We start from the raw sequence: 14,045 nt of genomic DNA, 5'->3' as shown, positions 1-14,045 counted from the left end.
GCGCTCGTGTGGCCAGAAGTGCCCCGGGTGAAGGATACTTGATGCAAAAATCACGTTTAAACTTTTCTTTTTTTTTTAATCAAGGACGTTGAACAACAACAAAAAAAAAAGCCCTGTACAGTAGTTAAATTTTATTACAAGTGTAATAAACGTAATGATTTTTAGCACTAAGGCAATCACAGTTTCATAAGTTATATATACATATATAATTTACACAAGTCTACATTGACAATTACCAGTCACATCACCAAGGGGCTTGTGTTATGGCAAATAAAGTTTATGAAAATTCACAGTTAATCTGCAAGTATTTTAAAGATGCAGGAATCATATTGCACATCATAAAACTGGGCACTGAGGAGCACATTTACAGTGTTCCAGCTATTCCTTCACAGAATATACATTGGTCATCATCATGCAATAACTTCAAATAGAGAAATGGTATCATGTACCACGGTAAACAGTTACTCACAATGTAAGTTTTAAATAGAGTAGCAAAAAGCTGTTAGGTTTCTCTTTAAACCATATTTAAATTCTTATAATAAACCACTTTGATAAAATCAAAACGGAATTACAGCTGTCACATTCTGGTTTTAGTATTCTTCTTTGTCTTTTCCTTTCTTCTCCTTTTCATCCTGTAGTGCAGTACCAAGTTTCTTTATGAGGACTGACAAGACTTTGTCCAGAGGATCCATGACGCCACGCTGCAGCCACTTCGGAATAGTAGTCCTTGCATGGTGAAAGCCCAGCTTTTGGAGGATGTAGTCAACACCAACAGGATCAATTTTTCTCCCAGTCCAGGATATTAATCTAAAAAACCACCAATAAGTAGGGGACTCAATAACAAATATATACAACTTAGAGCAACTGGCCTGTGCATGAACAGCCATTTTTACCATTGTTGCTTCTGACCAACATCTGTCCAACAGGCATTGTTTCCAACTTAATTTATACACATAATCTGAAGACCACCAGTGGAGCATCCTCTCAAAGGAAAAGGATGATAAATGAGACAAAAAACCAGCCTGGGCTGCCTCCATATCATGTTTAAATTGGTTTATTATCAAGGTATGTTTGGCCTTGGTTGATGTGGTATTTTATATGTGAATGAACACTTGTCAGCAGAGGTTAAAGTAAAACCAAACCCCAACAGAGAGAAAAGTCAGTTTCAGTGACTGAAAGTGAGTATTGAGAGCAGTGAGTTGCTGCTGTACACACTATTCTTCTGTGCTAAGTTTAAACTGTCATACAGCAACTAGAATATAGTGCTGCTTTATTTTAAGGTGAGTGCTTAAAGAACAACTAGAACTGGAATGCTAAAAATGGAAAACTAAGGAGAAAAGCTACATGGCAGAAAGTGAATGGACTGTTGTAGGACAGAGCGAAACACAATAATCTCTAGTTCTTAATGACTTTAATTTTACTGTGTCTTAATTGTGAAGATCCTCCAACAGTGTTTTTTATCTGCATAAATTCTAATCTAGAAGTTAACGGGTGTAATAGATAATGGTGTTACCTAGCTTTTGTCATGTCTCAGAGCAGGTATGTTTCATAGCAGCAGTAGTAGCCAAAGGCAAATCTATAACAGCATCCTCACGATTAATCCTTTTTGGAGCTGAACAGCATCAACTTGGAAACACTTGTTGTTTGCATGACAAAGCCCACAGAGAAAATGCACAAAGTGATAGCAGGTAAGCCTTGTTACCTGAGCGTGGGTTCCAAATGCCAAGTATTGCACATAAATTCTCTCCAGTCAACTGTAGTATAAGTAATGCTTTCTTCTGCCTCCTTGTCAGTGGAGCTGTCCTCAAGAACACCAACAGAGTTTTTCTGTCCTGGACGAGCAGCCAAAATGCGAGGAGGGAAGATTGCTACAAAACGGAGAGAGGAAAAACCCCACACCCGTCAGTCACAAGCATCTCACTTGAATTCTCTTTGTAACATCATTAAATAAAACAAAGTGAGAACCACCTTGTGGCTCAGTTTTACAGAATTTCTGGCAAAGAGTTCTGGTTTGGTCCAAGTGCTGGTAAGAAAAAACCCTACAAAAACTGTAAGAGACACTGGAATGTGGGATTCTCCTTTCTCTCTGCCAGCCTAAAGCATCCGTATACCAGGCCTTGCTTTCAAATTCATCATGGCATTCAACAAAACATACTAGATTCCATAAGCAAAATTCAGACACACTCCTAGTTTAGAATATTTTTTTTAGACTGACAGAGTAGTCTCTGAGGAGGGGGAACAGTTAATCTAAATCTTTGTCCAAAGGCATCAAAGGCACGAGAACCCAACTCTTACTTAAGTTTAAGTCCTGGCATACAGAAAAGCAACAGCACCTCCTTCTCCTTCATCCAACATATTTTAAAAAATAAAAACGAATCTGTGAATTTGGATGGAATAACTTGAAAACAAACTTTTTTACAAACTTCTACCAAAAATAGTTATCTTCCCCTTTAGATTCTGCACCTGTTAGACACTTTAAAGTGCTTTTAGGAAGCACTCTTAGCTCTCTTGTACATAACTACATGTAAACGGGTACTTACATGCTTAGTTAGGAAAACAAACCTTCAAAACACTCAATGTGTTCTACGTCATGTGTTACATTTATACATCACATTACATCACACTAACAAATGTTACATTTTCTATACAGTTCAGTAATCAATGCAGACAACTATGCACAGCACAATCCCACGCACACAGCAGAACAGGTGACTCAGTAAAGTGGTGAGCATTTCTGAAGTCAGAAAAATGCATATCTGGGAAGAAACTCCATTGATGAAAAGACTGTAATAAAAGCAATGTAGCTTCCTAAAACAGTTGTAATCTGCATATACCATTTACAAAAAGGAAGTTACATTACACACCGAGTGTCAAAATAGGAGCAAGATTATGACTTAGAAAAACTCACACAAGCTCATCAGTAGTGGGGAAGGAACAGAAATCCAGGAGCATGTCTGTTCTCTGCAGCATACTGCACGTAGGTGCTGCACTGGAGGTAGTCAAGTTGGTTTTGAGCAACCTGATGTACCTACACAGTGTAGTGAAGTGCCACAGAGATATCAGTACAGCTCCCTGCACAGAGGTGGCATGTCAACACAGTGACACAACGATGTTTGTAAGTTTGCATGCAACTACTCTGCTTCCAGTCTTACAGGAGCTTGACTTAAAATGAGCTCAAGTATTTCTTGAACCAAACCTTTATTAAAAAGTATTAATATATTTACTGTCAAATAGTATGAAAACTGCAGATTGTCAGATGAGTGTTGCCTCATGAACAGCAACTTACCTTTTTCTTTTTCTTTTAGATAAGCAGATACCAAGTCATGCAGAAACATAATCAACTCAGCATCCATTGTTACACAAATATGGTCTGTAAATTCAGTTACCACACTGCATTCCACCTTTGGTTTAACACTTGTATCTACAGCCAGATAAAAATAGTATCAATACACTTGTAGGCACATACAGTATACATAAAAATACACAGATTTTGAATACAAATAATTTGAAAAATCACATTGCTCTTAGTGAACCAGAGACTCAAAAGAGAGGACCACAATTAACAGCTGTGTTTAGCACAATCCAAATAACTTCTGATAGTTTATGAAAGATGCTAAAAATAAAGACATACTATGATACAGCAACCTTGATCACCCCTCAATGTGGAAAGCCAACCTAAAGCAGTATCACTAGCTTATGCTATGCTGTCAATGCACGATTTAGTAAGAAAAGCTGGTAGCAGATTTTTCTAGTTTGGCTATTGAAAAAACAGTTAACCAAACCCCAACAGGTTGGCTTATCTAGCAGTATTAGGCAGGATCAGGTATGAAGGAAAACCACAGCTCAGCCAAGATAAACATGTACATTAATGTCTTACATCTTCAGAAGTCTTATTTCTCACCAGTTCCAATTGCAATCTGATTATTTTGAAAACAAGCATAAAATTTAGGTTCCCATCTCATAGTCTCTCTTTCAAAGGGGCCCTCCCTTTTAACATTTTAATAAAAAGAAGAAAACCAGCCAACCTACCTGAAATATTCATGTTAATTTCTCTTAGTAAGTTTTTTCTATAGTGACCAGTCTCTGGACTAGATCTTTGCTCTCTCAACAGTTTCCTCCACATTTTATTACGAAATGTTATCCTTTCTTGCAAATCTGCAGTAATTCTCAGACTAAATCCTCTTGTCTTATCAGCAGAGTAGCTTTGTACTTAACACCTCATTTATGAAACATAGCTTTAGATCAAGAAAAAAACAAGTTATATTTACCGCACCTTGTAATGAAGGCTCTTGGGGCTCTTGAACATGAATAGATTTAAAATCCAGCTGCATCCTTGGCAGTGCAAAGATGGTTTCAGTTTCATGGTTGTAACTGGAGCCACCTCTGAATCCACTTAGCAAGCTTGAGCTTTTCACGGTCGTGCTGCTCTCTGGGTTGTTCGCATCGACATTTCGCAGCAGGTTTAACTCTACATGGACAATGGGAAATGCATGAACTCAGTAGTCTTTATGTAAAAAACATTCTTGTCAGCACAGAAGGTGACAAATTTTCACTTCTAAGAATCCTAGGTGCTTTAAGTCCAAGTTCCATCCACCTCACCACCCTGTCACAACTCTCTTCTCATAGTGAGCTTTCAGTTAAGTGAGGTACAGACTGTATGGGTCCAAAATGTGCCCTTTGTGTTTGAAAATACAAGTAGTTCTTAAAACAAAGATAAGTGTTTCTGATTAATACAAGTAACACCTAAATTCACTGAGGTAGCATTGCTGTCAGAAATCATTGTTGACCAGGAATCCAACTTTGTCACAAGACATTTACCATAGTATATATGCAACATCATTTAAATGTTTTCAGTTGTTAAAATTCTGACAAAAGGGCAAAGAAAAGTTATTATTTCAATGCAAAAAAAAAAAAGCTGGTGTATGATTATTAAGAAGATTATATCCTTAACCCTGCTCTCAAAAGCATGGCTACAAATGATCAAACAATTACATGTTAGTGTTTCTATAGTTAAATGCTCCAGATGTAGCAAAACAGGCTACATAAAACCAACTCACAGACAGCGCCTCTGTTTGTGAACTTCAATCACTGCATCCTGTTGTCTCTTTCAAAAGGAATAAATATTTGTATATCAATCACCTCAATTTTTATTTTTCAAGGAGCTATGCCTGCTCCTTTCTCACTATATTTTACATTCTGCTATTCACCCTTTCACAGAAATTGTGTTGCTACCATCTACTGATGCTATGGTTTGTGAATGAAACAGCAACTTCTTGCATCTAGTCAAAGATGACTAGTACTACTGCAGTGCCAGATACATAAGTGTCCTATACACTTAACAGAACATTTTGGCATTTCTGCACAGTTTGAGAAAGGACTTTGCTCAGTAACACTTCACCTGTTCAGCATATTGCTATTCTTCTTACTCCACAGTTCATCATAAGATTCTCAAGAAGAAACAACTTCCATTAGTTCAAATTCCTTTCTCTCTGCAGCCCACTTGAAATTTAGCAGCTTTTAAACAGCACTGTCTGTACTGCCTGGCAAGCAGACCCATCCCCAGACTCAATGAACATGGACCTCACCTTCATTCCTTGTGGCTGTAACGTAATTGAACCACTCTTTCACACTGGCAACTCCATGCGGGGGGTTATCATGGCGGCGCCTTGTTATCTTTGTGATTGTCGCCATCGGGCTTTCGAGGGCTCCACATGGTTTGGTGACCATAGTGTTATGGCCCAAATGAAAGTCCAGGGTTTGCACAATATATGTGGAGTGTTCGCTAGTACCTGCATTGAAGGTGTGGGCAGCATGGCGTGAAAGAGAGAAAAAACAAATTGGTAAGGGGTAGTAGGATTTTTCCCCTTACTCTGCTCTCCTTGCAAAGGTATTTAACAGGAATAATTAGTACACCAGTGGCATTAAAAACTGATAAAAAGCTTGCAAACAACAGAAAAATTAAATCCTCAGTCGCTACAGAGAGTAAAAACTTCTTAATATAAAGGCAGATATAAGCAATAAGGCCATCAAAATTCATCATACAGAAACAAGGGACTACATGAACAGGGACATGCAATTAACAAGGCAGACAGTCCACTTTGTAGCTGTATTATCAGGGACATATCTACTGCATTTGAAAACATACTTTGCGTTATTCCAGAAATAAAGCAAACTGAGGTAAAGGTGGAGAGGGAACATGATTACTTTAGGTACGTGGTATATTTTGGGGAAATAATCTTGATTCAGACTGAAAGAAAATAAGTTTTTCTTTGATTTCTTCTTACGTATCATTCTTAATACATCAATACATTCTTAAAACTCTCTTAAAGGAATTTAGAGAAGTGAGGAAATGGTTTAAATTACCATCTTCCCAAACTTTCTGGGCTTCTGTCCAAAATGCAATATTGGGTTCTTCCAGGTGAAATAAGGCCCACGATTTTGAGCGGAAGTTGGGTCCATGAAAACAAGCCAGCGTCATATGGTTTCCATGAAGACTCATGGATCCTCCAAATTGCATTCCATCTTCTGGCAATGGCATCTGAAATAAGGATATATGGCACCCCGATACCACTTTCAAAACTCCTGGCCAGTGGCGATGATGGGCTGCATCCAAAACTAGAAATAAACAGTGAGAACAAACGTCAGTAAAGAGAAAAAGCTGCAGAAAAGATAGCTGCTATATTTATATTTTTAATAAAACATGAAATTATGAGTGGTATTTTCTAATCTATTTCATGACACTGTTTCATTTTTGTGACCTAAGGTGGTTGTAGCTTAAGAGTACCTGAATGAGCATACTTGGAAATCATTGACTCATTGTGAACTGACAAATTACGGTTTCAGCTCATGATTAATAGAAAGTATAACATCACACTTCCACTGCTACTCAAATTAGAAATGTTTGGGTTTTGGTTTTTTTATGAAATAGACTTTGAAAACTTTCAACTCTACTGAAATAGCTTGAAACTGGCAAAAATGTAGAAGAAAAATGAAGAAATGAATGAAGAAATGTGGAAATGAAGAAACTATTTCAAGTCAAATAGATATACTTCCATGTATAAAGTTAATCAGAGGAAATTTTGCAATTATAACATACTACTTGGGAAGTATACTATTTTTTGTACCACTTACATTGCTCATGTGAGCTTCTCTCCAAGTTGTTGGCCATTGTCTTGGGGGGGAGATAAGGAACAGGTCCCCAAGTGGACAGTGCTCGCTTGCTTGTATCAAACTGCTGAGTAAAGAACTCCTGGAGTTTCATTCCTATTTTTATCAGGTCTGGTGTAGTTGATCTTGAAATCATAACTTGGAAGATATCCCATTTCAAGTCCCCATGGACAAATATCTCACTAGATATTAAAACCAACAAGAGCATTAGCAGTTAATCTACTTCCTACTGACAATGAAGAATACCACAAATGAACCCTTTGTTTTCTAGCAGATGCTTACATGTTTGGTTAGCAATACTGGACAGAAGATATATAGGCAGAATTTGACCTTATTAAACATTATATATTTTAAACACATGAAGCAGTATTACCTTTTATCAGAGATACTTGAGTCCAAAGCATTATATAGATTAATTTTCCATTCATCCTGTAGTTTCAGATCAGCATTACTGAAGATTCCCATTAGGATACTGGACCCCATATAGTCAACACGTGCTTCAGTAGAACCCATGGTAATTTGAATTTTATGACTGGGCTGTTGATTTGGGTGCTCAGAAATATGAGCTGAAACAGAACCAAAGCAGAACAGAAATACAGCATTAAAATAGAAGAAAACCAGTTTTTCCAGCGATTATCACCCTTATCCATCCACATGATACAGAGGGACTGAGAAAGCACTGCTTTTTCCAGATGCATGGCGGCAGTCATGACTCAGGTGTAGTGCCAGAACACCAAACCTCTTTCCAAAGCCAGGTTTGCATTTCCCAGGCCATAAGCACTTGTAAAATCCTAGGAGCAGATGAAATGCTATAAAAATGTTTCAGTTGCCATCTGTCCAGACAGCTGAAGGGAGCTGGAGGGTTGCCCAACCAGTGGAATTTTAGAGCAGCCATGAGACTCAATCAGCCCCTGTGCAGAAGGCATCCCTCCAATTCAAGGTGTGTTACATAGTCAGAATGCACAAGCAGAAATGCAAAGGTTTTATATACTAGCAGGTTCACAAAGCAAGGTACTGTGTATTTTCTTTAGTTTTTCACATTTATTGTCTGAAGCCTATGTTAATACCAGGCAGCTTTCCAACTTACCCACCATTTCCAGGGTATTAACATCTATGGTACCTCCAACAACTCCTCCTCTGGAGTCCAACTGTGATCTTCCCAAGCCAACAGACATGCTAATTTCTCGATCTCTGCTACTACCCACAGAGAGACGACCCTGGCTTTTCAAACCACTGGTGGTCCACCTGGAACAGACATGAAAACAGACAACAATTTTCAGGCTGTCAAAAGAGAAATTCAAAATTATATACTAGAAAAGGGTTAAATAACATGGTGTACGCATATGAGACTTCAGGATTAAGCATCTACCAGTATTCATGAGGGGCTTCACAGTTCAAAACTGAAGAAGTTAGGATTGTAAAACTAGAAGACAAGAGGCTGTTAACAGTCTGTGGGGACACCCCCCACCCCCCACCACACACCCCCGTCTGTTAAAACATGCTTGATCTTGTTTTATACTTACGTAGTATTGCCCATTACATTGCTCATATTCATTTGAACATTTAATTGTTTTAAGTTCATAGCAAATACAACCAGTGTTTCCCATGGCGTTCCTTGCTGGCTTCCAGCTTTATTTGACTTATTAAATGGAGTTGATGTTTTTGAGAGAGTATCTAAACAAAAAAAGTAGATAAAAATCTAAATTATTCCACACACTAGGAAAAACTGGCAATTGTACATATTACAAAAGGGCAGACTAAGACCATATTTAAGGAGCTCCACAAAATTACTAGAGAGGATAAGTACGACTAGAGGATTTGTAGAATGCATTGCTTTAGTTGTCATAGAAATTGGTTTATTTTACACATTTATTTTAACTAGTATATTTAAGAGAAAATGATTTTTCATTTCCAGTCAGTCATGCAAGAGCATATTTTAAATTACTTAGCTGTTTAAAAATATGAGTGTATTCAGAAAGTGAATTATTAGTATTTGAGTATTCAGGTAGCAGTTATTTGCACAAGTGCCAAGTCAGAATTTCCAAAGTATTAGAGTTTTCCTTGCTCTTTTCACAAAAATCCTGTCAATACTCCTATAAACCTGTGCAAAATTACATTTCCTATCAGTAGTGCCATTCTACCAGCCATAGGTCCTTTTCCAACTGTGTCTTCCCTTAAAAACTGTTCATATGTAACATCTTGCTTGCATTCTAAATAGATAGAATAACTGTCTTTTTTTTCTGGACTAAAATAAGCTTCATACTTCTAAATCTCCTATCTATATCTAATGCCGTAAGTATTCCATACAGCCACTGTTACACTGCTCTAAGAAACAATACAGTAACATTTGTAGTAAAAGAAAGTAAAAGTTTCTTTATTTCTGATATGGAGATTACACTTATTTAGACCTCTCAGTATGAGCACAGTGTCTCAGATGAAACCAAGTAACTGACCTCACCTGTGAACTGTGATATTGACCCTCTGCTAAGAGGGTCGTAATTGCTTGGATGAGGATAGAGCGCCAAGAAGATGATAATGCAATCAAATTTAGATGAGTGCTCCAGCTTATTCCAGCTAAACAACTCCTGCTCTAGTAAAAGAAACTGCAATTTTACAGGAAACATGCTAACAAACTACACTTTGATTCATCCATTTCAGCCATTTTCCTTTCTCTAAGGCATTGACTCTCCACTCCCAGGCACAGTGGAAAACAGTATTTTATGATTGTTTTCTACAAAGCAACAATGACATAGTTTTTTCATACAACTGATGGAAATACTTTAAAAACCTAAAGAAATCATTGCCAACTAACCTCTCTGAGGCACTGAAGAGTCAGACACGCTCCTGGATCTTGTTACGGCTGGAGACTTTAAGCTATGAGATGCTGTCCCAGGTGACATACTGCTGTTTGCATTATGTTCATTAAAAACATTAGGTGACTGTGCCATGTGTGTAAATGAAGCAGATTGGCAGGGCTGCTCCCACGTTCTACAGTATGCTTTCCTTGATGATTCAGGAGAAAGATGCTGGCTTACCCCTTCAATCGAATCCGGTGTTCCAGGACCCGATGCTACTAGAGAAAGAAGCAGCACATGAAAGGCAGAAAAACTATTTAATTTTTGTTTAACAATATTCTCCCATATACTAAGAAATACACTTCATTTATCATAACTGAAGATTTTCTATTGTATTAATATAAGCTCTTTGATTAATTCAATGACCTATTTCAGAAATTTTCTATTTCTTCTTTCTAGGAGTTTATTATTAAGCTTATTAGAGTGCCTGCATGTGGAGTAAATTGTAATACATTTCTATGTAGTCATATATGTAATAATACACAAGTAATACATGTTTATAAAATTCCTACTATAATCCCTTGTAAAAAGAGGGTTTTCATGTTAAGAAGCAGTATCTTACCTGGCAAGTTTATTGTCTGATCACCCAGGAAAAGCCGTCTAGCAATGCTTCTCCTGTACCAAGCCCTTGGAAAGGCTAGAATCTCACTGAGTCGGCGCATATCGTATTTAAAAGAAGCAGATCCTATATCACAGACAGCTGAAAAAGAAAGAATAGACACACAGCTGTAAACTTTCAGTAGTAACAGGTTTTGGTAACCAATTGTAATTAAAAGGTATTCAATATAGTCATCAAATACTTCTTCACACGTAGTAGTACAGCCTTTGCTGTAATGATGTCCTGGGTTCAGCGCTTAAACCACAACAAATGAAAAAATAGTTTTTCTGAGATGTTGCCATTTGTCCAAATCCAGTATTAGCTACAAACACACTTCATAAAGGCAAGATGGAACCTACGAATATAACTGCTGTTGGGTCCTACTTGTGTTGTATGTACCTCAGATTCTTCATCTGAGGGCTTTAACAGCAGATTAATCACAACCATTCTGCTGTTTGCCCAGGAAGTCAGGTTCCCCTGTGCAATAGGGTAAAATAAATAAATAATACATTTTTAAATCCCACTTTTACTTCAAGGTTCCTGGAGTATTCAGGAATCTAGCTCTCACCCACCGTAGCTTCACAGACACCAGGTGGCAAAGTGGTGAAATTGGACAGTTGGTAACACAGAACTGTATTACCAAATGAGACATGCAGCAGTGCAGCCGGAATGAAGACAGCAACACACAGCAAACATCAGAATTTAAAAAAAAAAAAGGAGATAATGAAGAATACGAAGTAGCTTGTGATCTAGGAGATTCAGCTGTCTGAGCAAGCCCATTTAGTTAAATAAATCAGGAGGCTAAAAAGGTGCATCCGCCAATAGGTACTCCAAGTACCATTAAACTTTAATGTATCAATCCCTACTTCACGCAAAGAGCAAATATTTTACAACATCCTTCTATTAGACAGTTCTCATGTAAAATCTACAAAAAGCTACTGAGAATAAAGTCTATTACTGGAACAGCAGTTCTCTATTAGGTGAATAGATGGGATTAAAATGATACAAGCATTTACCAGATATGTTTATCAATGTAGTATCTATCTTGCTGGTAGCTTTGCTTGCAGACTGACTCTCAAAAAAGGAGGAACCTCCTGAACGCCTTATTCGTGACAGGCTGACTTTCACAAACTCAAGATTAATGCTCAAAGAATCCTTCCGGCCAGTGACTGAAGTTGGCTCCTCATCCACATTACCTAGAAATAGAAAGGCAAAAGCTTAATCTTCTGTGACCTTTTCAAATCTTCAGTTCAGAAAATCATGCCAAACTTAATCAGTGTTCATCTGAGCAAACAAAAACTTGTCTGTACCTAAGGCTCCTGATCCAGGGGTTAGAACAGTAACAGCAGATTTCTGTTTTCCAGCTCCGTATGGATGGAACACATAGAGGGAGAAATCAGACATGCAGGCAGTAAAGCTCAGGCCTGAAGAGCTGCTACTAGAAGTAGTCAAGTCTGACTGACTGCTGCTGTGCCGTGTTCTGCCAAGAGGGCTGCCTAGGCCAGGTGAGGAACCTGAAGTCAAATTTTTTTTGGCAAAAGTTAGTTTTAGTACAAAAGCATTTTCAAATATGAAATAATACTGACTGTTAACAGCAATACTAAACAGACCAAATGCACATCAAATTTTTTTGCATAATTTGCAGCAATGTAGCTTTAATACTCTATGTGTTGAGGCTAATCTTTTGTAAGAGATAACTGCTTAACCAGTGTAAGAAAAACTCCAATGTACTGCATCTGTGCCAGCTTTTACAGGAAACATACATGAAGAAATCCCACTGAACTCACTAATACATAAAAGCCTAGCCTTAAGGTATGTAAAAGCTTATCTTCTGCTCTAATTTTAGACAACAACATTATATTTATTTATGCTACAAGCTCTATATAGTATACACATTCATATATACATATTACCTGGTGCTCCAGATTTATTAACTGAATTCTTTGAGCCACTCTGTGAAGTACTGACACCAACTGACACATTTTCTGACAGGTATGTTGTGCCTAATGTTTCCAGTTCTCCTCGGTTTGAAGAGAAAACAAGATCCAGGGAAGGCAATTTCAGCATGCATTCAACTCTTGATACTGGCAAGCAACTGAACTTGATTTGAGAAGGCTGGAAGACAGAAAGAATATAAAGCATTCAGTAAACAAATAGGAAAGGCTAAAACCATCCCAAATTTGGCTTCTAAAGTGCTATGCATTTAAATCTAAACAAATTACAGCCTTTTCAGACTGGTTTTAGAATTACTAAGATAACTGTATGCAAGTTGATATAGATAAATTGATCGGAGGCAATCCCTCCAACACCAGGGCTATTATCTGGACGAGTTTTTGGAAAACTTAGACACAAGAAGCCTGGATGCAACAGAAGATATGTATGTCCCTCTTTCTTCTTCCTCCCCAAGTCAGTTCATAGCTCATCTCATGCAAGAACTATACAGAATCATTTGAGCTGATGCTGAAAGCCTCAGCTCCCCTTACTACATTCTTGGCCAGATGAGATTGCAAGTAAAAGCTGAGAGAGGCTACAGATTGTTGTGATAAACTTTCACAGGCATTTAAAAAAACCCCAGCATCTGTTAGAATGTGTTGTTCAATTTGGGAACATAACCAAATTTATACCAAGAAAAAATGTTGTTTGAGCCAACATTAAGATCAAGCTCCGGTGCTCTGAATAACAATGTGGTAGCACTTTTCTCTCTTAACACATATAAAAAACCCAGACACATCAAATATTAAGCAGTACGAATGCTGCCTTGTAGAGGATGACCATACATTTCTACATTTTCCATATAAACTGAGAAAATCTTTAATTACTATTTTTGTTTTGTAATGGTACCTATAAGCAGTGGATAAAAATACTAGTTATGGAAGATACTTTCACAAAAAGTCCAGAAGACACAGGGAAGAAGTAATGATTAAAAATGCTCAGAACTTCTGTGACTTCCCAAAGTTGCTCATTTCTTTGGTCTTCTTGGGACTAAAATATGTCATAACTTCTGCTGAAATAAGTCCTACTTTATCATCACAATAGACATCAGCATCTCAGAAAGGACACTTGAAATATTCTTTATTTTTTTAAAAAGCAAACTTAGAAACATGTATTGGTCTCAAAGACTGTGACTGTTACTTACTATATTGAATGCTGAGCTGAAATGTCACTCACCTGAACTCGTACATAAACCACCACATCTACAGGGAAGGATGAATATGCTGATGTTGAGGATGATACTAATGATGTTGTGGACTCCTCTAAGGGATCTTGCATATCGAACTGTCCCATATCTTCATCCTGTGAACTAACAGCTATTAACAAGTACAAGACCTCATTAGAAAGTGGAATTTAAATGGAAGAGCAGCCTAATATCACCAGAAGAGAAGAAAAAGAGTACTAGACTACAATTGGAGAGACATCAATTTGAT

The 14,045-nt window shown here is 37.5% G+C and overlaps 1 protein-coding gene across 1 annotated transcript; it reads right to left on the bottom strand.

Annotated features, from left to right (window-relative positions):
• Positions 1 to 112: 112 nt before the first annotated feature.
• Positions 113 to 13,928, bottom strand: LOC104401975 (uncharacterized protein KIAA1109-like; the record flags this gene model as incomplete). The annotated part of the gene is made up of 16 exons (XM_010009724.1): positions 113 to 807; positions 1,703 to 1,868; positions 3,287 to 3,421; positions 4,274 to 4,468; positions 5,586 to 5,789; positions 6,364 to 6,615; positions 7,132 to 7,349; positions 7,541 to 7,733; positions 8,255 to 8,412; positions 8,691 to 8,841; positions 9,980 to 10,237; positions 10,585 to 10,722; positions 11,637 to 11,816; positions 11,931 to 12,134; positions 12,534 to 12,735; positions 13,789 to 13,928. Coding segments are annotated over 16 exons (3,011 nt in total), but the record flags the coding sequence as incomplete, so codon positions are not given.
• Between the last annotated feature and the right edge of the window lie 117 nt (positions 13,929 to 14,045).

The sequence above is a fragment of the Nestor notabilis genome, unplaced genomic scaffold, assembly GCF_000696875.1.
Source record: "Nestor notabilis isolate BGI_N333 unplaced genomic scaffold, ASM69687v1 Scaffold36522, whole genome shotgun sequence".
NCBI lineage: Eukaryota > Metazoa > Chordata > Aves > Psittaciformes > Psittacidae > Nestor > Nestor notabilis.
This window is presented reverse-complemented; position numbering and strand designations above follow the sequence as displayed.